A 26581-nucleotide genomic window follows, 5' to 3' on the forward strand; every position below is an offset into this window, starting at 1 on the left:
CTCGTCCTCTGCACAGGGCAGCCAGGAAAAACTTTCGAAATTTGGACGTGATCATTTCGCTCCCCTGCTTAAAGGTCCCCTCTCCTAGAATCCAGCTCCTCGCCGCACACCCTCGGGGACGACCTCCGGGGCCTTGCCCGCGGTAAGCAGGTCCGCAGGCGTGCACCTAAGCTGACGCTGACCCCGCCCCCGAGCGGCGCAAGCATCCGCAGCCGCGAGCCCGAGCAGGGGTGCGCGCGCAGGGGGCGTGGGCGGGGCCTCTGGAGAGGAAGCCCGGGCGGGGGCGGAGCGCGGCGCCCGATCGCACGTTTCCGGCCCGGCCGCGTCTCCGTCGTCGCGGCGGAGGCGGGACTTCCGGCGCGGCGCGGAAGCGTTGGCAGAGGCCGCGGGAGGTTGGCGGTGAGCTGATGCAGGCGGCGCGGCACGTCGTGGTCGCCCTGTCCGGCGGGGTGGACAGCGCCGTGGCCGCGCTACTGCTGAGGCGGAGAGGTGAGCGACCCCTTCTCGGGGACTACGGCCGTGCCCGGCTCCCCACGCAGTGGAGGGGGGCATCCCCGACTCTGGGGGCCCCGAGGCCCTCTGACCGGGGTGACGGCGGCGGGGTCTGCGCTGACCCCGGGGACGGTCCTGGTCCTGCCGGGGCCCGTGCGGCCGAAATGCCCACGGAACGTCCGTGCGCTCCGTTCCCGGATGACGCCCCTGTGCCGGAGCGCCAGCGTGCGTTCCAGGGGTCTGGAGAGTGCCTGCGGTCGAGAGTGGAGCTGAGCTCCGTTCTCCACGTGCGTGGTCGCTTCTCCTTGTGAGGCCGCCTCCACGGGGTGACGTGTGCACCCTCCGCTGTGAACACCTGGGACGCAGGGGCGGATGAGAGGTTCCTGAGTTAGTTCAGCTCTCCTCGGTCAAGTGGAGGGAACGCCTACCTCGCTGGGTTACTGGAAGGCTTAGCTGACACGAGCCTGCACAAGCTTTCATTCAACCCTCTGTCCCGGTGCCCAGCACATACTAGGCCCTCCGAAAACAGTGGTTATTAGCTTCTAAATAGAAATGTAGGCACACGGGGTGCCTGAGTGGCTCAGTCGGTTGAGCCTCCGACTCTTGATTCCCTCTGGGGTCATGATCTCAGGGTCTTAGGATAGAGCCCGGCGAGGGCTCCGCACTCATCGGGGAGTCGGCTTGGGATTCTGTCTCTCCCTCCCTTCCTCCCCACCCACTCATGCGCGTGCGTGTGTGCGCCCTCACTCTCTCAAATCTTTTTAAAAAATGTAGGCACGCTAAGCATCTATACTTGAGAACGGAGAATCAGAGCATCACAGAGGGTCATGGTGTTTAAGGTGAGACTTGAAGGAAGAGTAGGATTTCACTAAGCAGAGAATTGGCGTGAACTGTGGAGGAAAGTGCTCCTGGCAGAGTCAGCAGCTCGAGCAAAAGGTCAGAGGCATACAAGTGTTGGCTGGGTTTGGACAGAAGGAGGTGGCTGGAGAAAGGAGAAAACAGTGATTATGGAAGGTGTTATTTTAGGGACTTTAGACTATGTTTAGACTGTGCAGAGCCCTTGAAGATTCCTGATGAGGTGTGTGACATGTCTTGAGAGATGTGGCAGACTAGCCGTGGGCAGACCAGGTATTCTACGTTTACTCTACAGGAAGGTCAGCTGTCCCTTTTCCCCAGGACCCAGATGACCACTCCGTATTCCAGCCTTCCCTGGGGTTTCCTCCTCAGTGGGAGAAGCTGATGGACGTAGCAAAGGAAAAGCGTGGTCCTCTCCTTGGCATCACGGGCTTCCCTATTCTTGTTGGAGGTGCAGGTCCTATCCTGTGCCCCCTGGAAAGTTCAGGTCCCATCCTGGAGTGCCTGACCCTGTGCGCATAAGTGGGTCCATCTCCATGACAAGAAGGCTGAAGTTATAGAAGAGGAGATTTTTAAAGCTGTGTGTGGGGTTGTCTCTTCTTTTTTTAAAGATTTTATTTATTTATTTGACAGAGACACAGGGAGAGAGGGAACACAAGCAGGGGGAGTGGGAGAGGGAGAAGCAGGCTCCCCGCAGAGCAGGGAGCCCGATGCGGGGCTCGATCCCAGGACCCTGAGATCATGACCTGAGCCGAAAGGCAGACGCTTAACGACTGAGCCACTCAGGCGCCCCTGGGGTTGTCTCTTCTACAAGGACCTTTTTAGCTCCTGTTCTGTGCAGGGCACTGGGACAGAGGGTTGAATGAGGTGTAGTCCCTGCTCTCTGAAGAAGTCCACGCTGTCGTGAATTGCTGAAGGGGGCAGACTGGAACACCAAGCCCAGCAGAGCCCAGTGTGGTGTGCCTGTAAGAGAAGTGGAGTGGGAGAGGGCCTGATGAACTACGGCGGAGGGGGGAGGGGGGGCGTGGTAGAGCTTTGACTTTGCATCTCTGTTCTTTGGAGTACTCTATTAAACCTCTTTAAAAAAAAAAAAAAAACCTCTTAGTTACTGCTTTTCCTTTGCTAAGTCCATCAGCTTCTCCCACTGAGGAGGAAACCCCAGGGAAGGCTGGAATACGGAGTGGTCGTCTGGGTCCTGGGGAAAAGGGACAGCTGACCTTCCTGTAGAGTAAACATAGAATACCTGGTCTGCCCACGGCTAGTCTGCCACATCTCTCAAGACATGTCACACACCTCATCAGGAACCTTCAAGGGCTCTGCACAGTCTAAACATAGTCTAAAGTCCCTAAAATAACAAAAAATGCTTTTGTTACATTGAGCCTACCCACTAAGAAACATTTCTCAAACACTTTTCCCACAGCGTAGGCACCTGAGTGGTGCCCTAAGATGAGGCAAAGCTAACGTTGGTCTTTCCAGTATTTGGTTGGGTACTTTGTTACAATAGAAGAGGACCAAAAAAAAGGTCATAAAATACATAGTTAGTACAGCCTTTATAATAAAATAGCCCAAATTTTAATTGTGTTCTTGTCTGATGACTTAGAGTCTAAGTTCTAGATGATAATTGGAAACAGTCTTTGAAATCAGTTTACTTTTTTGATAACTGAATGGTGGTTTTTATTTGCTTTGAAAAATGTTGAATTTCTGCTCTTCCATCATTCAGCGCTCATTTGCTGAGCCTCTACCACGTGCTAGGCATTGTGCGGACACAGGGTAGGGATACAGAGATGAAAATACACCATCTTGCTCATCTGGGGGACACAGGCCAACAGTTGCAGTCCCGCAGTGCACTGTGATGAGGGAGGCGTGTACAAGGGCTGTGGGAGTGTAGGGGAGGGAGCCTCTGGGCCAGCCAGCAAGTCAGGTGGCTTGCACTCGGATGTGAGTCACCTGGAAGGCCATGTAGCAAAGCAGGCATTGCCAGGTGAACCGGCGGATGGTGGTGCGGGAGTGGGGCGTGTCAGGGAACTGCTGGGAACTCAGCAACTGCTTTCACCCCGCGTTGATTATGGACTCCAATTCGTGTCCCCTCATTCCACCAGGCTACCAAGTGACAGGGGTGTTCATGAAGAACTGGGACATGCTGGATGAACATGGAGTTTGCACTGCTGACAGAGACTGTGAAGATGCTTATAGAGTTTGCCAGATCCTAGACATCCCTTTCCACCAAGTGTCCTATGTGAAGGAGTATTGGAATGATGTGTTCAGGTGGGTCCAGTTCAGAGACGCAGAAGGCTTCCTGATGTGCTGTACCACCTTCCCAAGGGAATGACTGCCGTAGTCGGCCGGGCCAGTGACACGTGGCGAGTGCTGTTTGGCAGTGGTGCCGGAGACCGTGTATGGGAGATCCCAGAGCACCCGGCCTCATATTTCCTTATGGTGCCACCTGCTAGAAGTCTCCTTAATGCCTTCATGAACCTGGAGTTGTTTCTGCTGCTAACTTTGGGTGAGGGAACTAAGGCTGAGGTCTTCCCTGAGAGGTGCCATGCAGGGATCCCTGTGCGGGTCAGTGACGAGGGGCTTCTGAGAAAAAGAATTAGGTGAGGCCCCCCCTCCTTGGTGCCTCATGAAAACGCAAAACACAAAGACTTTATTTTATTTTATTTTTTTTTAAAGATTTTATTTATTTATTTGAGAGAGAGAGAGAATGAGAGAGAGAGAACACATGAGAGGGGATAGGGTCAGAGGACGAATCAGACTCCCTGCCGAGCAGGGAGCCCGATGCGGGACTCGATCCAGGGACTCCAGGACCATGACCTGAGCCGAAGGCAGTCGCTTAAGCAACTGAGCCACCCAGGCGCCCCCACAAAGACTTTAAAATGTAACAAATACCAACGGTGACCTTTAAGTGCTTGCTCTGTACTGGGCACAGTGCTGCATTTGGGGACACAAAGGCATATAAGCTGTGGCTCCATTCTGCAGGGGTTTGCAGCCTGGGGGGAGGAGGACATTAGCTTCAAAAGAGGTAACAGTGGTAAGCGGCATGTAAGACGTACTAGTGATTTCATTAAAATGCTGCAGGTTCAGAGGAGGGAGAAATGTGTCATATGGAGCAGTCAGGAGGGCTTCATGGAAGAGGTGAAGTTGGATCTGCTCTTGAAAATAATAGTGAGGTAGAGATTTTCTAAACAGGGTAGCAAGAGCAGTGGTGAAGAGGAGGAATGCCCATCATTTTGGGGGGGCGTTGACAGCTTTGGCTGGACTCTTGTCACTGTGGAGGAAGGCTGCTTGCTCTGGGGTGTGGGGAGCCCACCTAGGCTCTGCACGGTGGGTGTCCATCGAAGGTGCCCCGGGCAGCAGCGATGTGCACAGGTGTGGGGTAGGCGCTAGCCTCAGGAAATCCGTGGGTCCAGTCTTGATCCTGCTACTTACTGCCTTTTTTCTCATCTCTTTAATGAGGATATTGCCTCATGGGGTTATTGTAAGAATTAAATGAGTTGAGATATAAAGCTGTCAGCACTGTGCCTGGCATATTAGTAAGCAATAAATGTAGTTCTTGTGATTTGTATTATTGAAAAGAGCGATCTGGCAGCCAAGTGTAGGGTAAGTTATGGGAGAAGATTGGAGGTGGAGAACCTAGGGAGAAGCTGCTGCTAGAGGGTGGGGATGACGGGAGTGTGGAGTGGGGGTGAGGGCTGGCTGTGGCGGGCCCCAGAGGACAGGCCCATTGGCAGCAGATGTCAGGCTGAAGAGTCGGCTGGGGTGCTTGTTGAACACCCACCTGCATGGGGCCTGGGATGTCGGCCCCGGAACCTGCACTGTGACAAGCACGTCCATTCATTCTGATGGGGGATCCGCCGGGTCTTACTTTGGAAGCGGTGCCGTGGGGCTTGGTAACTGACAGGTGTAGGAGTGGGAGAAAGAGGAGTCAGGGATAGCTTCACCGTCAAATCTGGGTGGGTGGGGAAAGCTGCTTTGGGAATTCCTTTGAGTACTGCAGGGTTTAAGGTGATAGCAAGAAATCGAGGCGAATTTAAACTTCACCCTTTATTGCTAGGTTTGGAAAGTGTGTGAGCGAATATGATCTATTGAAGGTTAACTCACATTTAACTGAGGCCAGGCAGGCTCTGTCCAGTCTGCCCTCTGCCCTAGTTTCATCCTGGTTGCCTATGGGGATGGTTGTGTTTGTGCTTTTTGTTCTGAATGCTCACCGCTCTGTTTTTGTTTTGTTTTTGTTTTAACATTTTATTTATTTTAGAGCACGAGGTGTGGGGAAGGGCAAAGGGAGAGGGAGAAGCAGACTCCCCGCTGAGCAGGGAGCCCGATAGGGAGCTTGATCCCAGGACCCTGAGATCATGACCTGAGCTGAAAGCAGACACTTTACCGACTGAGCCACCCAGGAGCCCCTGAATGCTCACCGCTCTGATAGCACTTTCTAGCTCCGAGATTTCTTCTGAATTCTTTTGTTCAAGGCCCATTTGGCCTTCAAGGGTCAGAGTGCAGATGTTCTTTCTGCTTGCCGTCTCCCTCCTGGGGTGCAGATGGGATTTGTCCCCTCACCGAACAGGCTGTGCTCCGTGGTTTTTGCTGATGCCACTGATCTGTCTTCATTAAGCCGTCTGGGAAATGGTTGACATGATTTTCATAAGCCAGTGGAAACGTTCAACCTCTTTAACATTCATTCAGTACTTGTTATATAGAAAACGTTCTAGGGGCTGTGGACACACAGAAAGAGTAAAGCAAGAGTTTAATGAAACTCTTGACAATTTTCTAACAGTTAAAAAGTTGAAATATGGAGTAACACAATTGTTCTCCCTTCCTGAGGGGACCAAGAGGTGGTAGGAGCAGTTTGGCATTGCCTGCTGGATTTAAAGATACATGTGTGACCTATGACCCTGTGCCGATTCTTGGTCTGCCTTCATAATGTGACCCTCTTGGTCAGCGTTGTTCTTTGTAACCGTTGTAGAGCTTTAGGTTCAATGAAGAATGATCACAGATACTCAGAATACACCCTGTAACTTTTTTCTTTTTTAAAGATTTTATTTTGAAGTGATCTCTACATCCACTCAAAGCTCAAACCCATTACCCCGAGATCGAGAGTCGCATGCTTCTCCAACTTTAATACTTTAAACTCCCCTTTAATACTCACTTTAAACTCCTGGAACAGTCATCATAATCCTCCTAAAGTGAATACTCTGAGACCATGAACTTCTTGCCTAACCATCCTTCTCCTGTGTCCAGTCAGCCAGCCCGTTAGAGCAGAGTTGGGTCAGCTAGGCTGCCTGACGCCCTGAAAACCTCCGGACGTTGCTGGTCCTTAGACGTGTGGGAGCCACATTAGAAAAGTATCAGTACCAGTCCTGGTACATTTATTCGCCCAGTGACCTGGGTCCCCAGGCTGGGACTGTGGAATTGCTAATAGAACCCCAGAATGGTGGCTCAGGATCATAGGGTTCCTGCTCTGGCTCCCGCATGTTCTTCACCCAAGCCTTCCTCTGTTGGTGGAGTTAGGGGAAGCTGGAGTTGAGTGAGTCCATCCCATCCCTTCCCCGCACACCCTGTGAGCCTCTGGGGAGCCGGAACGGCTGCGGAGCCGGAATGGCAGGCGATACCTGGCTTTCTGTCCGGCTTTGTCCGTTATCAGAGATTCAGATGGAAAGTGCGGTTGGCTTTACACTAATGCTTGAAAACACTGACATGGCTGTCTAATGAAGCTCCCCCGTTTTATAGAAGATTGTAGCTCTGGTAAGACGGGGAGAAGCTAACTTCAAGTAATTTAACCGATTTATTTTTAAAGATTTTATTTATTTGAGGGGTGCCTGGGTGGCTCAGTCATTAAGCGTCTGCCTTCAGCTCAGGTCATGATCCCAGGGTCCTGGGATAGAGCCCTGCATTGGGCTCCCTGCTCCGCAGAAGCCTGCTTCTCCCTCTCCCACTCCCGCTGCTTGTGTTCCCTCTCTCGCTGTGTCTCTCTGCCAAATAAATAAAATCTTTAAAAAAAGAAAAAGATTTTATTTATTTGAGAGAAAGAACGTGAGCTCAAGCTGGGTGGGGGGAGGGGCAAAGGGGGAGAGAGAGAGAGAATCTCAAGCAGACTCCGTGCCAAGCGCAGAGTCGGACACGGGGCTCAATCCCACAACCCCGAGATCAGGAACTGAGCTGAAATCCAGAGCTAGACACTCAACTGGCTGAGCCACCCAGGTGCCCCTACGGATTTATTTTTTTGAGGAATGTCTCACACTTAGGAATGAAAATCTTTTTCTTCTATTCCAGTGATTTTTTAAGTGAATATGAAAAAGGAAGGACTCCCAATCCTGACATAGTCTGCAACAAGCACATCAAGTTCAGTTGTTTTTTCCATTATGCTGTGGATAATCTCGGTAAGTCATTTTGTTATTTCCATTTAATCTTTTTAAAATCATAAGGTTTTCAGAGGTAGCCAGGAGCCAAATGCTGGTGAACAGTTTTATCTTCAGAAGGAAAAGAAGCAGTGAAAACGATCATATTCTGTATTTTCCTCAGTAAGAAAGAATTTTCTGGCAATATGCAAATGACAGGGTCACAGGGAGGAGGGAGTGTTTCCTCATCGTGGACCTCCCAGGTGTGGGGACCGTGCTGTGGGTTCAGGAGCACCAAGTTCAGAACGTCCTGAGGAAACAAAGGGATCACGGGCAGAGAGCCCAAAGTGGGGCCACCAGGGCTTGCCTGCAGATCCAGCTTTGCCCAGAGCAGCTCCGTTTCCTGGCAGAGTTATATTTAGCGGAAGTTTCATGAGCCCTATTTAGAGCTCAGGAAAGTCGGCATTCGGTTTCTTGCTAGTCCTCCTTTTTGCTAGTCCTGGTGAGACTTTTTATGTTGCTTCCCAAGGTGACTTTCTGCTCTGCCCCGAGAACAGGTCTGGGTCTATACTTGATTCTGGATTCTGGGCCTCTCTTTCCCAGGATTTGAAGCCATGGTTTAGTGGCCTGTTCTTTTTCTTTTTATTTTTTTTAAAGATTTTATTTATTTGAGAGCGAGAAAGCACGAGTGGGGGTGAGGGGCAGAGCAAGAGGGAGAAGCAGGCTTCCTGCCGATCAAGGAGCTGGATGTCGGGCTCATTCCCAGGACCCTGAGATCAGGACCTGAGCAGAAGGCAGACGCTTCACTGGCTGAGCACCCCCCACCCCCGGTGCCCCTAGTGGTCTGTTCTCAAAGCCCATCGAGGCCCTGCTCCCTACTGATAGCTGCCTGCAGATTTTGTCTGTCCTGCTGGTTCTCCTCTCTCCTCTCCGTCTGCCTGCTGGGGCATCCCTATGCTTGGTGGGGCTCCCTGACACTGCCTCGCTCGCCGCGGCCACTCCCGTGCCCTGCCCTCGCAGCAGTTCCCGATTCTGGCCTTTCCGTTGCTTCTGTCCCGTGCGGCTCACCCTGCCGTGTCTGGCCACGTGCCCAGACACGTTAGTGCGACCGTCCTGTGCCAGTGGTCCGGTGGCGTCCCAGGACTGTCGGCTGCTCTGTCCGGTCAGCTCTGCCGCAGCGATGGAGGCGGGCCCCCACGAGGCCTGCAGACCCCGTGCACAAGGGCCCTGCCACTGGGGAGGGGACACGCTGGGTCACAGGCCACATTGACACCTGCCAGACGAAGGCTCCAGAAGTCTGGGTGCATTTGAATGACTGACCCCAGAACTGAGCATCGGTAGAGGTCATACTCCGAGGGAGGTCATACTCCGAGCTGGGGAGCAGATCTGGGGCTCCAGCTGCCTGCGGTCTGGCATGACCTGGTGTTCGGGGGTGTCAGGAAGGAAAGGCACCTGCCCTGCTCTGCTCTGGGGGGCCACGTCTGGGGGGCTTACACTTAGCCCCCGTTTATTCAGGAAGGGAGTGACAGGCTCATGGCTTGGGCAGTGACTTTGGTTTTGGGTGTTAGGAGACAGGACCTCGGATGAGCCGAGCAGTTACCGGGGGTCCTCGTGCCCGGCGAGTGGCCTCCTTTGCGTGCCTGCCATGCAGGGCAGAGCCTGGCTGTGCAGGAGGAGGACCGCACTTGGGAGGGGCGCAGCCAGCTCTGCGGGAGGGGGTGACACCTCCCTCTGGAGAGAGTGGGGCTCCCAGTTGCCTTAACTTCTCAGGGAGCCAGCCCTAGGTGGCCGTCTGTCGGGGTCGCTTCGGAAGGAGTTTGTACAGGGAGTGTCTCCACGTCTGAATTCCCGCGTGAGCAGTGCAGCACAGAGGGAAAGTACGTGAAACCTAGACTCTGAGATCTTGGGGCTTCTCCCAGAGGGACTCGATGCTTGGCAGTGTAAGTGGTCGTTCTTTAAGGAAATAGATTTAAGGAGGGTTTTTTTTTTCCCCTCTGAAAAGCAATCAGGATACAATAGTGTGTTTCCAAATGTGCGTTTTCTGGTAGTTCATATACAACAGTTAATTCTTTTTTTTTTTTTTTTTTTTTTTACCTTCCCAGTAAGAATTTGCCTCAGGGTGGGGAATGCATGTGGCAAACGGGAGCGCCCACTCCTGTGCAGAGGTGGTTTCTGCTTGTTTTAGCTGTGGCCGATGGCTTCCATGGCAGACCAGTATTACTAGAACTTCCCTTTTTGTTTTTATTTTTTTTAATAGGTAAAACCTTTATTTCTTTTTTTTTTTTTAAGTAAGCCTCTACGTCCAACGTGGGGCTTGAACTCATGACCCCAAGATTAGGACCCACAAGCTCCTCCAACTGAGCCAGCCAGGCGCCCTCAACAGTTAATTCTCGTTGCATCTTTTGTCTTACACTGAGCTAGTCTGGTGGGTGAGGCACACACTGAGTTTGCTGCCCCTTCCAGGAACAGGTCTCTTGCAGTACTGAATATCTGAAATGTTCACGCAGGGAAAGGTTATGAACTTATATGTGCCTTCCTAGGTTCTTTCGCTTTTTTGCATAAAGGGGAGAGAAGAAATGGAATATGCTGGATGGTCCTTTACTGCGGTGGGAATAATGTGTGTTTATTAGAGAAAGTTCAAAACGACAGCAGAGGGAAAATAGGGAGATATCACCTATCATTTCACTTCCCAGAATCAAAGGAATGGGCTTTCTCTTATTTTTCTTAATCTTTTTCTGTACATTAAATCTTTTTCTGTACACTACGATCCCAAAAGTGGGATCGTAGTGTTATGTATTTTTTTCCCTACTTAACAACATCATGAAAAATTCCTCGTAAGTGGTGCTGTTCTTAAGGCAGTGGCATTTTAACTTTATGTTCTCCTGGTGGTGAACATTTTGGTGTTCTCAATTTTCCTTAGTATAGGAAACACTGAAATGAGCTTTTTACACTCAAATCTTTGTGTGCGTATCTGTTTCCTTAAGCTAGAGTGAATGAGGGGATGGATGCTACCTTTTGAAAGGATCATAAAGCTGCAGTGAAACCTTGTAGCGAGGTTGTATCCGCGTAAATGGAGAGCTCAAGGCCACTTTTGATCAGAACGTTGGGGTCGGCCTCCACGCCCTGGACCTCCGTATTTGAGAGGGAGCTGGACCATCGGCGCGGGCCGTCCACACAAGGCTTGGTGTCTGCCCGCTTCTGAGAGCTCCCGAGGCCCGAGGTGGCCATAGCCACACATGCGGGTCTGAAGCTTGATGTTGTGTCTTTAAAAACCTGACAGGAGCAGACGCAGTTGCCACAGGTCACTACGCCAGAACCTCACTGGAGGATGAGGAAGTCTTTCAGCAGAAGCACATGAGGAGGCCAGAAGGGCTTTTCAGAAATCGATTTGAAGTCAGAAATGGTAAGTTAGAGCGCCCGGGTCAGACCTTCAGGATGGGTACACAGAGGAGACTGCTTTGGAGCGTGGCAGCGGGTCCTTGTCTGAGCGCGGCCGCCACGTCTGTGTCTTCCACACTGGCTGGCTGGTCTTGAAAACTACAGTTATCGGGAGCAGAGCCTGGCTGGAGCCAGGCTAGCACACTCTGCTAGCGACTCGAAGGTTCTTGTGCTATTGAGGACATATCTGTTGATAGTTGGAGGGCTCACGGGCCCTGTCGCTTACCGTCAGGCTCTTGAGGGCTCAACACTGAGGTGTGTGTACTTCAGTGTGACCCAGTCGCTGGAGCCTGACAGGCCTGCTGGAAGACGTGTTTACAGAGATTATGGGTATAAATCAGTTTATCGGCGTTAGAGGAAGTCAAGTTCCCCCTTTCTAGAAAAATGCCCAGCTGTCAGCAGGGAAGCTGCTGGCTTGTCCGGGGTACATTTGTGTGTAGAAGAGAGGAACTCACATCACTGTGAAGGGAGCTCAGAGCCACGTCTGAGCAAGAAATCTCCATTGTTGTGGGATCGCCGGAGGGTCAGCCTGCTGACCGCCCGCCTCACGGCCCCTGCCCCTCTCCCCTGAGCACGGCCATGACAGGCACGCGTTCCGCTTGGCCCCACTGGGCGTGGAGCTGGATGCGCTCGCCCCACTTCACAGGGGAGGGGGCTGAGGCGTGGAGTCATTTGACTGGGCTCCATGCGGCCACAGCGCTGGCTCTCAGCCCAGTTCGGCCCAGCTCCATAGTTGTGCCCTTTCTGCTGGGCCAGGCCCCAGTCGAGTTCTGTCCTCCGTGTCACCGAGCCTGGTCGTGCAGTCGTCTGCTGTGCTGCGGGGGCCCCGAGGGTGCTGCAGGCGCTCGGCTGCCCAGGTCAAGTCCCCACCCCTGTTTTCACAGCAGAGGGCGCTCAGATAACCTTCCTGCCTTGAGCACAGACAAGGACAGTGCTTGCTTGGTGGGAAGGTCTCCCTCTGCTGCCTGTGGGGCGCTGGGCCCTTAGCCGCCGGGCTTGCCGCCAGGGCCTCAGGGACAGATGCGGGGAGAGAGGACGGGTTTCCTCGGCCTCCCTCCGGGGTGCTCCTGGGAGCCGCCTCTCCCACTGCCGGGCACCGCTCTGCCGGCAAGCCTCTCCGTGTCAGGAAGGATGCGGAGTCCTGCCACTTGGGAACTCCGCGGCAGAATGCAAGGAAACACGGATTTAAGGGTCCTGAGTGGCTAAAGGATTTATTTCCATATTGAATAGACATGCTTATCTCCTAGAAAATGGTTTGCCTTCCAGAGCTCTCTGGACCTTTATGCTAGGCCAATAGGTGCTCTGAAACTTCTCTGATCACATTGACGGATGTTTTGTTGAGTCATTTGAATGTGTAGTTGTGGTAGGAATACAACAGTGTCGTTGTTTTCTAGGCACACGAGAGCTTTTTATTTAATTCTTATTTAGTTGCCCTAGAGACCTGGACTAGGGCCTCCTGGCCTGGGCCTGGGTCCCTGGGCAGAGGGCAGGCGGGGCAGCGCACACGGGGCAGCGCAGAGCCCGCCTGGGTTCGTCGGCGCTCCTGGGCCCTGGCCTGGCCGCCTAGTCAGGCTCACCCGTGTGAAGGGGGCGCGGCGCCAGCCTGACAGTGGACAGAGCTGTGAGGGTGTGTGAATGAAGCCCCTGAAGCGTGTTCCTTTCCATGGTTTAAGATTGCCGGCCTCCTGGGGCACCTGGTGGCTCAGTCGTTACGCATCTGCCTTCGGCTCAGGTCGTGGTCCCAGGGTCCTGGGATCGAGCCCCACATCGGGCTCCCTGCTCCGAGGGAAGCCTGCTTCTCCCTTTCCCACTCCCCTTTCTTGTGTTCCTGCTCTCGCTAACTGTGTCAAATAAATAAAATCTTTAAAAAAAAAAAAAGATTTTGAGTCTGTTTTATTTATTTATATTTATGTATTTTTTAAAGATTTTATTTATTTGAGAGAGAGAGAGACAAATAGCAACAGAGATAGTGAGAGAGAGAGAGAGCATGAGTGGGAGCAGAGAGAGAAGCAGAGCCCGATGTGGGGCTCGACCCAGGACCCTGAGATCACGACCTGAGCTGAAGGCAGACGCTTCTCTGACTGAACCGCCCAGACACCCTAGGTTTTGAGTCTGTCTTAAACTGTGTCCTGAGGCCTCCGTGCGCGCTGCTTGACTGGGCTTCCTTTTGAAACAAAAAGTAGCCTTGGGCAGACGAGTCTGCCTGCCTGATGACTGGCTATTTTCCATTTCTCGGCTGGTCGCGTTGCTCTGCACATAGGAAGGGATGGACTAGGACTTAAGCCGCACCTGCACTGTTCTGTGGAGCCTCTTCAACGATCTCAACCTTAGTTTCCTCGTCTGTAAAATGGGGGTAATGGAACCTCCCGTGGCTAAAGTGAGAATCAAGTTTGAGGTCACGGGTGGCGAGCGTTCCCTCCCCAGGGCCTGTGTTCCACACTCAACGGTGCGAGCTGACAGGCACACGTGTGTCGTGTGGACCCCTCCACATGTAGCACGCTCTGAGGGTGCCGTGTGGCGGCCTCTCCTAGCGCTGCATCCAAGGGATGTTGGAAGGAGCCACAGTACTGAAAGCCCCCATGGCTTTCCCGTGGCTCATTGAACTTGACATTGGGGAGCCTGGTGCTTGCAGTCGTGGCCGTCCTGGCGCGGGCCGGGCAGGTCTGATGTGGCCCAGCGCTGGAGCTGGGCCTTCTCTGATCCAGTGTCACAGGGCCAAGGTCAGTCACACCTGTGCACCGTGGCCTCTGAGGCAGAAGTTCTTTACAGTGGAGGTGGGCATACGGGAGATCGTGGGGCGGTCGGACAGAGGTCCACGTGACTCTGAACGAAACCCGCTTTCCTGAGAAAGGAAACCAGTTGAGAGGCACTGCGGCTGGAGTCGGACATGGGAAGGTGGGGGGCGTGGGGAGCCGCTGACCCCCTGTCCCAGGGTTCTCTGGGGGTCCTCTCGTCCAGCTTCTCACGCTCGGCTGCATGTATCTTAGGCTTGTTTTCATGTCCCCTCTTCAGAGCGGGTGTGTGCGGTGTTTAGTCTGTAAAATACTGTGACCCACGGTGGGAATTGGAATAAGCTTCCTGATCACGTAAAATTGTTCTTACCAGCAAATAAACTCGGGGTGAGAACTTTCCTCCCCTGAAGCAGGGGGATTGTTTGTTTTTCCTAGTGGTCTGCTTCTGAGTATTGATTTCTGCTTCTGACAGACCAGGGGTAATCTAATAGAAGGATGTGATTCAGAGCCAAGTACCATTATGTTTACTCCTGCAACATCTTTTGTTCTTTACTCTTGGCAGCGGTAAAACTTCTTCAAGCAGCTGACAGCTTTAAAGACCAGACCTTCTTTCTCAGCCAGGTTTCCCAAGATGCCCTGAGGAGAACCCTCTTCCCTCTGGCGGGGCTAACGAAAGATTTTGTCAAGAAAATAGCTGCTGAGAATAGACTCCATCACGTGCTTCAGAAGAAAGAGGTAAGACCGAGGGGGGTGCGCTCGCGGCACCATGGCCATGGTCTGCGGGGAAGCGGGGCCCTGTCTGGGCACTTCCTCCCCAGGAGCCAACCTCAGGACAGAGCCTGGCTCACGCACGCGGTAGGACGTGCTGTTGACATACCGAGAACCGCTCAGATGCGATTTCTCCCTCTGTGCCCTCCTCGGCCCTGCTCTGGGGTGAGCAGCTTTCACAGGAGCCTGGCGAGCTGGTTGGGGTGCTCTTGGCCCAGCCTGCCAGGGGAGGGCGGGGCAAGAAGGACCAGGCCTCGAGACGCCCCAGCCAGGGCTCTGTCGCTGCTTGCGTGCAGATCTGCCGTTTTCACACACTCGTCCAGCCCCTCCTTGTCGAGGGCCTTCCTGTACTGGGTGCCGTGCTGCTGGCCCCTGAGGATAGGGCGAGGAGCACACGGGTCCCTCATTCCTGCCTTCACGGAGGTCACAGGAGGGGGAGACAGACACGAAACATACCACGGTAAAAAGACGGGCTCCGAGGAGTTAACATTTAATCCAACGTAAGGCCTCAGGATGAATAGGATTTAGTGTCACAAAGGGGGTTGGAGGGAAATTGTCCCAATAGTGGGAAGACGTGTGCAAAGGCCGTGAGGTAAGAATAAGAAGAGCCTGGGTGTTGGAATGACGGTGAAGCCAGCGTGGCGGGGGTCTGGTGCTACAGGACGGTCCCGGCGTGCTCGGTCTGGTCGGGCCACGTTAGGGGTTGGGTCACCTTCAGCTGAGGCTGCTGCTTCATTTTTGTCTTCCTGGGAATGAGCATGACCTTGCTTTTTTATCAGCAAGTGATTGTCCCCAAGGAAGACATCCTTTCTCACATCCATCCACCCATCATGTCTGTCCCTCTGTTTACCTGTTCGGTTTCTGGGTGTGGCTCTGTGCTGGGAGCTCAGACACACAAGCAGGGCAGGTGAGCGCTCCGTATGATGGGAACGGTGGTGGAGCGTGCGTTCCAGCCCGTCTTCTGAGCTAGAGTAGATCACCTTGAGGGAGTCCTCTCCTTCCTCCGACTCTCCTGCGGATGCCTCGGCTTCTGGCCCAGCTCCTCTCCTTCCCGGCTCGCGGCTCACCGACGGTGGTCCCAAGGGCCCGCGCAGCTCTGGCGCTCTCTCCTGCCGGGGTAGACGTGGGGTGGCCTTGCTTACTCACCAGATCCCGGGTTGGGGGCCTGAAGCAGACCCCTCGAGATGCCCTGAAACCCCTTGAGGTCCGTTGGTGGGGCGCGGCTGGTGTCTGTGGGTGCTGGCTGAGGAAAGCCAGGCCTGCGGCCCGGGAGTGTGGGGAGGCCCGGGGAGGCCAGGGTGCGCAGCCTCCTGTCCTCCCGCCACTGGCTTGTTCTCGTGCGGACACCTCCTGCCTGTTCACTGTCCTCACTGTCGGCTTTCCTTTTGTTTCAGAGCATGGGCATCTGTTTCGTTGGTAAAAGAAATTTTGAAAATTTCATCCTTCAGGTGAGTGTTCTTTGAGCAAAAGAATGGAGCCACATTTTTGCTCTGGACCTGGATCCGTTAGTAAGGAAATGCTTGTTTTTCAGTATTTACAGCCTCGACCTGGTAAATTTATTTCTATAGAAGACAATAAAGTTCTGGGAACACACAAAGGTGAGACACAACCTCGGGCTGCTTTTCGTCCTAAACTTCCTGAGTCGTGGGGCGAGTTTCAGACAAGAAGCTTGTAATTCCTTCCGCGTCCATGAGTGAGTCCGAGAAGCCTGTGGGCGGGGGTCGCGGGTGGCACGAGCGAGTGGCCAGTGTTGTACGTGGTCTCCGTGAAGCCTGGAAGCTCATAAAGAGGGATGCCCTCCGATTCAGAAAGACCTTGATCTCTGAGTGCTGTGTCCCTGCAAATAAAATTACCCTCTCACCGTAGAAAAAGAAAACATGAGAACACAGAAAGGTCCACCTGATGAAAGAAGCATGACTAATTGATTTCAGAACGTGAGCTTCCAGATCTAGGACAAAGAAAAAACAGGACCAGAGAGTGTCCCCATAAGGCAGGGGTGTGGCACTTGGGGTGCTGCTTGATTGTTCGCAGATATTTGCTGGGGGGGGGGGTGAACTTGCCCTGGGCTGGTGTGGTGAGGCTGCGACAGACAAATCAGGCCCAAACATTCACAGTGCAGTGGGAGGACAGATGGTGGGTTGGTGAGTGGTGGGCCTGTGCCCTCGGGGCATCGGAGAAGCCCTTTGGGGCTGGTGACCAGGTAGGTCTTGACCCAGAACGTGCCTGACCTGCTGGGGGGACAAGGGCTGGTATTCAGGCATAGACGGTCTCACAGACGGTTCTTTGGAAGCCCCCAGTCCAGTTTGGGCAGATGGCTTCTCTTTCCTGTTGGGGGAGCTGGACTGGGCTGTCCTGGGCTCCTGGGGAGCCAAGCAGAGAAGCCCCAGGCGTTCTGAGACGGGAGGAGGGGGCAGCCTTGCTGGGGACAGGCCTGCAGGGTGCTCCCAGCCTGTCTCCAGCAGGATGAGATCCCCTCAGCTTGTCTCCCCTGTGCTAGGGCTGTTCCTCTGGGATGGGGTCGGGGGGTGCACAGAGAAGTGATGCCACAGCCCCCGTGCGGTTCGTCCGTCAGAGGGGCTCCTGGAGGCTCAACAGGAGGGGGCTTAGGGCTTTGAAAGACGCCCCGTCCACGGTCTGCAGGAGTGGTCCCTGCGGCTGATGGTTTAGGTGGCCCGGCAGCTGGCATGGCTCCTGGCAGGGTGCGAGGTGCAGCCAGACCTGGCCCAGACAAGATCAGGGCCGAGGCTCGCGGTGGGAGCACACAGCCCCTCTGGATACTCCTCGGTGGCCTCCCGACTGCTGCGCCCTGCTCCCCATGCTCTGCTCCCCGTTAAGAGGGGGATGGTGTTTGAGATGGAGCTGGTGCCAGCTCCCTGAGAAACCATTATTTTCGTAGGTTGGTTCCTGTATACTTTGGGCCAGAGAGCCAAGATAGGCGGCTTACGGGAGCCCTGGTATGTGGTGGAGAAGGACGGCACCAAGGGCGACGTGTTTGTGGTGAGTCGGGCTGGCCTTTTAGACAGGTGACGGAGGTCTGTTTTTGGCAGAGCCAGCAGTGTCTGTGAGACCAGGCAGGGCTGGTGGAGCCCTACAGAACAGCAGTGACTGATGGACCATCCTTGCCTTCCCTCTGCGTCCTCCTGGGATTGGCCCCCAAGGTACCAGAAGGATTTTGTTGAAGGTACTTACCAGGGTCTTACTGTACGTCGGCCACTCTGGTGATCATGACATTGATGGCTATGAATGGATCCTATTTTTCTGCTTTTACACAAGAGGCCGAAGGTCCCTCAGTGCTTAGGACAGGGCTGGCCCATGGCTCCAGCAGGCCATTGCTGAACAGACAGAAGCAGCCGAGCCGGGACCAGAGCCGTCTGTGGGCCAGTGACCTGAACCCCTGTGACCCTGAATCCCATCCCTGGGCTCTTGGAGCAGGGCTTCCCGAAGGGAGGGAGTTTGCCCTGCCTCCCCACCCCCACCCCCTGGGACACTCGGCAGTGTCCCTACGTATCTGATGGGTGGAGGCCGGGGGCTGCTCACATCCTACAGGTTAGCTCCCACCCCCGAACAGAACGACCCAGCCTCCCATCTCAGTCGTACCAAGGTTGAGAGACCCTGCCCTAGGAGAGCAGGGTGCTCGCTCGCAGAGCTGGAGGACCCTCTCTTAGACACAGGCAGAGCGGCCAGCACACCTCGCCTACTGATTCTGGGACATCTCCTTCCAAGAAGAGCCATGGGCATCACAGCCTGGACAGGGATTGTGGTCATGCATGAATTAAAGTGGTTTTTGTGTAAAATTTCAGTGGTGTCTCTTGCTTTGAGAAAAATCAGGAGGGTCATCACCTGACATTTGTCCCCATGTGGGTATCCCTGTGTGGGCCTTGGGGACAGGGGCCTCAGAGGCAGGTGGCCTCAGCACAGCCCCGGGGAGCCGACACTGTCCCTTCTTTCCCTGGCCACCTGGTGTTTGATGGGCTTCCTGCGGTGACCTTTTTGAGACAGGCCAGCAGCGTGGTGGGCCCTGCCCGGGCAGGTGCGGCACGCAGAGTGCTGGGGACCGTGACAAGACCCTTTCCCTCCTGTGCCTCAGTTTCCTCCTGTGCAGAACAGGGAGCAGAGGCCGTGGGACGGCCCCGTGCATTTCTGGGGCCGACACGGTGGCCAGCAGCCAGCTGCTGTTGGGGTTGCTACTGATGAAGCACGGCCGTGCAGCTTGGGGTGGGGGCCCCTCCGCTGAGGCCTTCTGTGTCCTGACCTGCGCGTCCCGCCCCGCAGGCCCCCCGGACAGACCACCCGGCTCTGTACAGGGACCTGCTGCGGACCAGCCGCGTGCACTGGATCGCGGAGGAGCCGCCCGCCGCCCTGGTCCGGGACAAAATGATGGAGTGCCACTTCCGGTTCCGCCACCAGATGGCGCTAGGTGACTGAGCGGGAGGGTCCCTTCAGAGGAGGCCCAGGGTAGGAGCAGTCATTAGACTTGGGGCGGGAGCGTCCCCCACCGTTGAGGTTGCAAAACATACTCGTAACCCCCTCTCCGCCCGCCTTCTCTGGGAGCCGGCGCTGGGAGGCGCGTCCGGGAGGTGCAGGCCTGGCAGCAGCCGTGGTGCGGAGCCCCTCTGCCTGGGGCCCCTGCTGCTCCTTCCACCCCCCGGGGGGCGAGGCCTGGGGCTGGCCGCACGTGGAAAGGCCAGTGCCCCCGCCAAGGACCCCTCTCTTCCACCCAGTGCCCTGTGTGCTGACCCTCAATCAAGACGGCACCGTGTGGGTGACGGCTGTGAAGGCTGTGCGGGCCCTGGCCCCGGGACAGGTGAGTGCCCCGTGCTGCAGAGGGGGGCGGGGAGCCCGGCTGGAGGGGGGGACCGGGCCTCGCGCCACGTCCGCGTGTGGCCTGGAGCCCGGGCCTCGTGCACGAGGTGGGCTTCGGCACGTGCTCAGCTGCCCCTCGCCGGGGCCCGTGTGGCCGAGGGAGCTCTAGCCAGTGGGCTTCGTGCTCTGGAAGGAGGGCCCGCGCCTCCTCCCCACCGGAGCACCTAGTGTGCAGGGTCGGGGGCTGAGGGGCAGAGCGGGTGTGGGTGCGCGGCTCACACAGCCAGTGAGGGTGGAAGCTGTGCCCCTCCCAGCCACACCAGTAGTACCCAGCTGCCCTGTCGGCCCCCCGCCCCCCACCCCCGTCCCCCCAGCCCAGCAGCTGCGGGCCCCCACTCCTGGCTGCTGGTGGGCACCTGGCGCCGGGCCCACTGTGGTGACAGGGCCTCTTTCCTTTTTAGTTTGCCGTTTTCTACAAAGGGGATGAGTGTCTGGGCAGCGGGAAAATCCTGCGCTTGGGGCCATCTGCCTACATACTCCAGAAGGGCAAGAGCAAGTCCAGAGTGGCCACCGAGGGCCCCGGCGACGGCCCCGGCAATGGCCCACGGCTGGGCCCCGCGCTCTGAAGGAGGCCGAGCTGCCGCCGAGCGCCCAGGAGCAGACACGGAGGAGCAGAGCCTGGGGTGGAGCAGTCGGGGGGAGCTTGGCTGAGTCTGCCGCCCCAGTTCTATCCAGGTGGCCAGGGTTCCAGCAAGCCTCCCGAGCCTGGGAGAGCCCCAGAAAGGCCTGCCCTGTCTTCTCCAAGTTGGTGCTTTGGCCAGAAGGACTTGCTGCCGAGTGGGTGGGTCCCAAGGGCCCCAGGGAAGGCCTCCCACCCGCAAGCACACAGGCGGACTGCGGAGGAGGCTGCAGGGCCCGCATCCAATAAAACGAGTGTCTGGGACACAGAGCCTGCTGGACTCTCCTGGGGAGGGAGCAGGCCTCCGGTGCACAGCTTGGGCAGAGGGACGCCAGACCCGCTCCCCCGTTCACCGCCCCCCCGCCCCGTGCCCTCCCTCCCTCACCTGTGTCGGAGAGCGAGTCCCAGGGAAACCAGGAGGACTGAGGGGCCTTCGTCCCAGTGGGGTGGGGCTCGGCGGGTGTTCCCTGCGGGGCAGCTTACCAGAAGTCCGGGCCCCCGCGGTGCCTTCGGCCGAGGTTCCCCCAGTGGTTCGCCGACGGCCGACTTCTCGCTATGTCCTCAACGGCCAGAGGGGCGATGGGTCTTTCTGGGGCCTCACACCGTGCCATCCCCCGGGGCTCCACCCTCACGACCCAAATGCCTCCCAAAGAGCTCCTCTGTTCACACCATCACATCGGGGATTTAGGGTTTCCCCGTAGGAGCGTTGGGGGGGCGCTGAGCCCCCCGCATGATGTGTGCGCACGTGTGGCTTTTGTGGCGAGAGGGCAGGAGGTCAGGGCCAGCTGTGCTCGTGGGCGGCACTCTGTGGCCCCATGGAGTCCCTGAGTGATGCCTCCGTGCGCTGTGAGGGCCCCGCCAGGCCTTGCCGCGGGCAGTACGCGGAGGCGCGGGCTCTGTCTCCTCTCCTCAGTGCCTGCGCAGCTGGGGGGTGGCGTCTGGGTCAGGCAGGAACTTGGCCCTCCGGGGAAGGCCTCTGGTGTCCGCATGCCCCACTGCCTCCGGCTCGCCTGCCCTGAGGGTGGGGGCTGGGCGCTGGGGACAGAGCTTGGGCTGCGTTCTCTCACTAGCCTCACACCCAACTCATTCCTAATGCTTCGAGCCAGGCTTCTGTGGGGACCAGAAATGTCTCCTGCCTCCTGTGGATAGAAGGTTCTAGACCAGAGGTGGCCTAGGCCTCCAGGCACGGTGCTGCTGGAGGAGCACCTGGGAAGGTCGTCCCATGGCCCCCAGCCTTCAAGGCCTCTGGTGGTGACAGGGCTAGCCCTGGGTCTGGGTGCCAGGCATCCAGGGCCCCCCTCCCCACCCCCAGAGGCAGGTCACAGGCCCCAGACCACAAGGGAGGAGCCCAAAGTGGGGTGACGGGCACCGCGGCCCCAGAGCACTACAGTGGGAGGAGGACTTTCTTCTGAACAGGAGGGAGGCAGGTGGTTTGAGCAGAAAATTCCTCTGGCCCCTGAAGTACAGGTGGGAGGGAACGGGGGCCACGTGGGCTGTGGGGTTGGGTTTGGTGGCGGGCATGGGCAAGTGTAAGGCCCGTGTAGCGGGTCGGGAGGAGGGTGGACGACTAAGACTGTTGTCCAGATGGGGTCCTGCTGCCCTCGGATCTCCCCACGCATCAGCACGCAGTGCTCCGAAGGGCAGAGCGGCCACCCTCTCCCCCGCCCCCCGTGCAGCCAGGAAGGGAGGCCCGGACCTGTCACCCCGCTTGGCACTGGCCTCGGCTCTGGTGTGCTGCCTGCAGCCTGCCGGCGAGACTGGCCTTGCACCCCATCCCCGCCAGCCGGGGGCAAAGGGCACAAGGTGGGCCGGGCCCCACCGCTGGTTTAGTGGGACCCTGTGTAGGGGTGACAGGCTGCACCGTTGGGGGCTTTAAGACCAGGCCACTGTGTGGGGCTGAGAAGTAGCTGCCAGCCCCCTTTCCAGAGGCAGGATGAACGTGGTCCCCCTCAGTGACGATCAGGATCCCCGTCCCCGCTCCTTACACTAGCCTGGGCCTGGGTCTGCCTTCTCCCCTCCTGGCAGGGGGCTTCCGGGGCTGGAAGGAGCGGGTAGGGGGCCCGAGCATCCAGGGCCGGGCCTTCTGGCCTGCCACGTGGCAGCTGGTTCAGATAAAGGAGGCCCTGGGAGGTGGGGGCTCGGCCTGCCCTGCCCAGGCTAGGAGGCCGGCCACTGTTCCGCATCACTCTGCAGTTCGTGCCAGGCGGTGGAGGCTGGCGAGGCTGGCCGTGGAGGCAGGGAGGGACTGGAACCCCGCCCATGTTCGACCAGCTCACAGGGCAGCATGGAATGGAGCCTCCCCGGCCTCAGGGTTCCCGATTCACTGCCCTGGTGGCTGGGCCTCTTGTCCTGCTGGGAAGGCCCCCCAGCGCCCACCCTGCTCCGTGCAAGGCTGACCCTGGGAAACGGCAGCAGGAACAGGGAGGGAAGGGCAGCCCGGTGGAAGCGTCCAGCACAGGCCGCCCGTCCTGCCAGCCCAGTGCCAGGTCCCCAGCTGGTCCGGCGGCCGCTCGGGTCACCCAGGCTTCACCTGTGGCGGGGCCCATGGCAGCCTTCCAGCCGGCGGCGCCGCCCTCCCTCTGGTGGGCACAGCCTGCCCTCCCCCTGCCCGAGGCCACCAGCCAACTGCGCGAGGCCACTTTGTGCATTGCGTCAACTGTCCGCCAGGGGGCCAAGTTCATGAGCTGGGACTCTGGCCCCTCCCACTGCCCTGTGCTGGCCAACTCTAGGGCTTCAGGAGACCCAGGGCAGGCCGGAGGGGCTGGAGCTGAGGAGTAAGACATGTGTCCCCCTGTCCCCGTTTCCCAGATGGGCACCCCCGTTGCCAGGCCCCGCCACTGCCCCACGTGCCCAGATCCCGAGGGAGGGGCCCAGGGCTGGTGCGGTACACACGGGGAGAGCTAAAGATCCCGGGAAACCCCAAATGGCCTGCTCGTCCCGACTGCGTCAGGAGGGTGGACACACAGTTCCAGTACAGCTCCTTTCCCCCGGGGCCTGTCCTCAGGGAGGGGGGCGGGGGGAACAGCACAGCAGAAGCACAAATTCGGAAACCTTAATTTATTGCAGACTCTTCTCTTGTGTTGTAATTCCAGTGTTCCGAACATTAATAAATAGACATTTGTTAAAAAAACTCCAGTGTCTCATTTCTCATAAAGTCTTAAGTCACAAAAATAGGTTTACAATGTATTTTCCTGTCTTAATAAAACGGACAGTTGTTTTTTGGTAACAATTCTGATCAGATTGAAAACCGCACCCCAAGGGGCAGGACCCAGCTGCAGAAGAGTGAGGACGCAAAAGTGGGGGCTTCTGACTCTAGGGTATTCAAACTTTTTTACTTAGAAAAGGTCTCGTCAGGGGTAAACATCTGAAGACCCTCTTCTGTCTTCAGAAGGCCCCTCACCCGCTAAGGCACATTTATAATTCATTCCCACATGCGGACCCCGGGGTCTCACTTCGCTCCCGTGTGAGGTGTGTGGCCTCAGAACCTCCTCGCAGCTGCTGTTCCCCGGGTGGTCCTAACAGTGCTCACATTTCCATCCGAATATGGCGTGGAAATCTTCACATTTGACTTGATTTTCTTCCTATTTTATGGTTTCTCAAACTTGGAAGCAGCTGTACTAGTCCCGTACTTGGGCGCCTGATTTGAAGAACAAAGGCAACACTGGAACGAGATGCGTCTGAGTCATTCTGGCCCCACGCCACAGCCCCTGGGGCCACGCCGCGCCAACTGCCCACCGCGGGCCAGGTGCGGCCGCTCCTCAGTACGAACTTCCAAAAAACAGCTTGGTAACCACTGAGAAGCGTGGCCGTGGCTTTGTCCCTCCGCACAATTGGCCATTTGAAGCAAAATGAAGTCATTGGTCGGACTTGGGGGTGGGGCCCCGGCCTGCCTGGGGATCCTCAGAGTCTAAAAGAGCTGGAAAATTTGGCAGGAAGGACCGTGACATCCTGGAAGACCTCACACCTCCGTCTGGATCGGAAATGTGTGAACACTGTACAATCCCACTGGGAACAGGAGCAGAGGGGACAAAAGACGTCCCCACCTGCGGTACCACACCGACTGGGCCAGTGGCCAGGGAAGCCCCGCAGGCCGAGCGTGGGCCTGGGGTGGGGGCGGGGCGGCCAGGGAAGGGCCAGCGCTAAGTCACAGTCAGCGCCTCCACCATGGCCGTGGGGCACCTGCCTTCTCCACCAGCCTCAGTGGCGGGGGGGGGGGCGCTCCTCAAGTCCCACCCCGTCCCAGGCTGCCCTGTCTCCAATCCACCACAGTCGGGGCGGCTGGGAGCAGAGAGCACACATCTCAGAAACACGCGCTGGGAATTCAGGCGGCTGCGCGTGGTGCCCACAGCTCCCTGTTTCCTGGCCGGGCCCAGCGGCAGGAACCTCTGTTCGAGGACCCACTCGCTCCCCACACACTTCCCACTCTGATCTGCCGGGACACCAGCTGCATCAACGCACGCCAGGTTCAAGTACAACTGTGCAATCTTCCTTATATAAAAAAAAGTGAGAGATCATCCCACAGATCTCCCAGTATCAATAGTACAAATGCAAAATATACACAGGCTTTCACCTTCTCCGAGTCCCATACAAATATATATAGAAGTATCTACACCTTTTCAACAAAAGAAAATAATTTGCTTTAAGACAAGGGATGTTTATGCAAAGGGTCGTCAAGGCCACCGGCCAGGGACCTGTGCTACCTGGGGGCACCTGCATGGCCAGTGGACCTCCGTCCTCCACCCACGCCCAGCACCCCGAACCCCGACAAGCCAGGCCTGGCAGTTTGGGGCCCCGCCAGCTCTTGTACCGGGCCCACTCCTGGCCCTGCCGGCCGCGGCTCTGCCTCCCTCCGCAGTCGGCATCCGGCTGAGCCGGCCCGGGAGCCCACCCATCCTCGAGCCCGTGACCTTTGGCACTTGTCACGGGTCGGCTGGGCCCCGAGCTCCCGGGGGTAGCCCGGGGCTTTGTGTCTGGACTGTCAGTCACACCAGTCATGGGGCTGCCACCGCAGGGATCCCCACCACCAGGGCCCCTTCACTGACAGCGCAGCGGCCCCTTGGGCTCCAAGGTCCAAGGGTGCATCGATGCAGCACAGAGGCCTGGCTGGAGGCGGTGGGCTTGTCTCGGTTTCCTGATGGTTCAGATTGAAGTTTCGTTACTGCCTCTGTGCGTGGGAAGAAGCCGTCAGGCAGGCGGAGGTCAGCAAGAACGGCCCCTGCCATGCGTGAAGCCAGCAGCTGGGCGGGGTTGGAGGTCACGCGGGGGCAGACACCCCCCCAACTCAGGGGATGGGCGGGGGGCAGAATCCCCCAGTCAGGGGGCTCGGAGGAGGGCAAGCTCACGTGTGGACAGAGCTACACTAGGCAGGAGAGGGGCAGGTCGAGTCTGCACCCTGACACCCAGGGCCCCCTGGACGGCCACGCCCATCGGAGCGTCCACACAGCCAGCCCTGCCTCTGAGCAACCGAGTTCACTCAATTTTAAGAGGGCCATTCTAGAAGACCTGGCTCCCGTTCTTTGCTCCTCCCTTAGAAGTCTGTAGGAGGGAGGAGCCGCCGGGAGAGGCCAACAGGCCCATCCCCCCCTGGCTCTGTTAGTCAGCAGGGGGGCCCCAGAGCCTCGATTTCCTCAACCACAACACAGGGTAGTAATGATCTGGACCAAGAGCCTTACAAAGTGCTTAGTCCTGCATGGTCTTAAGTCCTAGAATTTCAGGACTGGGTAGGACTTCAGGGCTTTGACCAGTGTAGCCCCCACAAGGGCGTGAATGTTGGCAGCCCTCCCCCACCGGGCCAGAAGTCCACTTCATCTTTGGCGGGCTCCTCCTGACCCTGCTGAAGCCCCTCCCCTCCACAGGACCCCAGCACAGCCCCTGGGCCCCTCTGTGCTCAGGCCCCTGACCACCGCCCCTCTCTGGACTGGACACCTGTCCCCTGGGCAGGAGGCGAAGGGGGAGCTGGCTGGGGCCGCTCCCGCTGCCCTGCAGCCGAGGCCGAGGCTACTCACTCGGAGTCAGAGCCGGCCGCCTGGGCACTCCCAGCCCGCACGTTCATGGCCACCCCATTGAGGTGCTCGCGCCCCGGCTCCCGGCGTGGGCTCTTGATGGTGATGGTGCCGTCGGGGGCACGGGCCCCGTCGCTCGAGCCCAGGGAGGACGAGCGCGACGACGCGGGGCTCTGCTCGCACTCGGCCAGCTTCTCCCGGAGCCGGGACTTCAGAGTCTTCTCGGTCAGTGGCGGCGGGTAGGTCACTTTGTTTTTCAAGATGCCTGGAGGTGGGGAGACGCATAAAGTCACGGTCAGGCTGACGCTGCCCGATGCAGGGACTCGAGGAACAGTCCCTGCGGACCCCTCAGCCCCTGCTCTTCCCTCCTTGGGGCTCAGCGCCAGGGCCAAATGGTCGCCTCTGTGCAGGGGGGCCCCCCTCCGGCCGCCCCCCGACCCCCGCTTAAAGAGACCCTGACCCACCTGCACCGGCCCC

General features: G+C 57.3%; 2 protein-coding genes across 3 annotated transcripts in view; one reads left to right on the forward strand and one right to left on the reverse strand.

The window, feature by feature from the left end:
* Positions 1-352: 352 nt before the first annotated feature.
* TRMU (tRNA mitochondrial 2-thiouridylase) lies at positions 353-23232 on the forward strand. Of its 2 annotated transcripts, none has more exons than XM_081822659.1 (11): positions 353-489; positions 3447-3612; positions 7618-7724; positions 10963-11085; positions 14415-14587; positions 16015-16068; positions 16152-16218; positions 17517-17617; positions 18893-19037; positions 19342-19424; positions 22911-23232. In XM_081822659.1, the coding sequence occupies exons 1-11, from the start codon at positions 408-410 to the stop codon at positions 23004-23006; spliced, it is 1197 nt and encodes a 398-aa protein (XP_081678785.1). In that variant the 5' UTR covers positions 353-407; the 3' UTR covers positions 23007-23232. The 2 variants fall into 2 exon arrangements, with proteins under 2 accessions (XP_081678785.1, XP_081678784.1); XM_081822658.1 differs by lacking the exon at positions 22911-23232 and adding an exon at positions 19885-20366.
* CELSR1 (cadherin EGF LAG seven-pass G-type receptor 1) overlaps positions 23145-26581 on the reverse strand; it is a 133964-nt gene continuing 130527 nt past the window's right edge. Inside the window, exons 33-34 of the mRNA XM_081822660.1 lie at positions 26108-26524; positions 23145-25266 (exon numbers count right to left, since the gene is read on the reverse strand). Coding sequence (XP_081678786.1) covers positions 25242-25266; positions 26108-26524 — 442 coding nt within the window. The 3' untranslated portion in view covers positions 23145-25241. The remainder of the gene's footprint in view (positions 25267-26107; positions 26525-26581) is intronic.

This window comes from Leptonychotes weddellii, chromosome 5 (assembly GCF_054177405.1).
Source record: "Leptonychotes weddellii isolate Sample4059 chromosome 5, ASM5417740v2, whole genome shotgun sequence".
Classification (NCBI taxonomy): domain Eukaryota; kingdom Metazoa; phylum Chordata; class Mammalia; order Carnivora; family Phocidae; genus Leptonychotes; species Leptonychotes weddellii.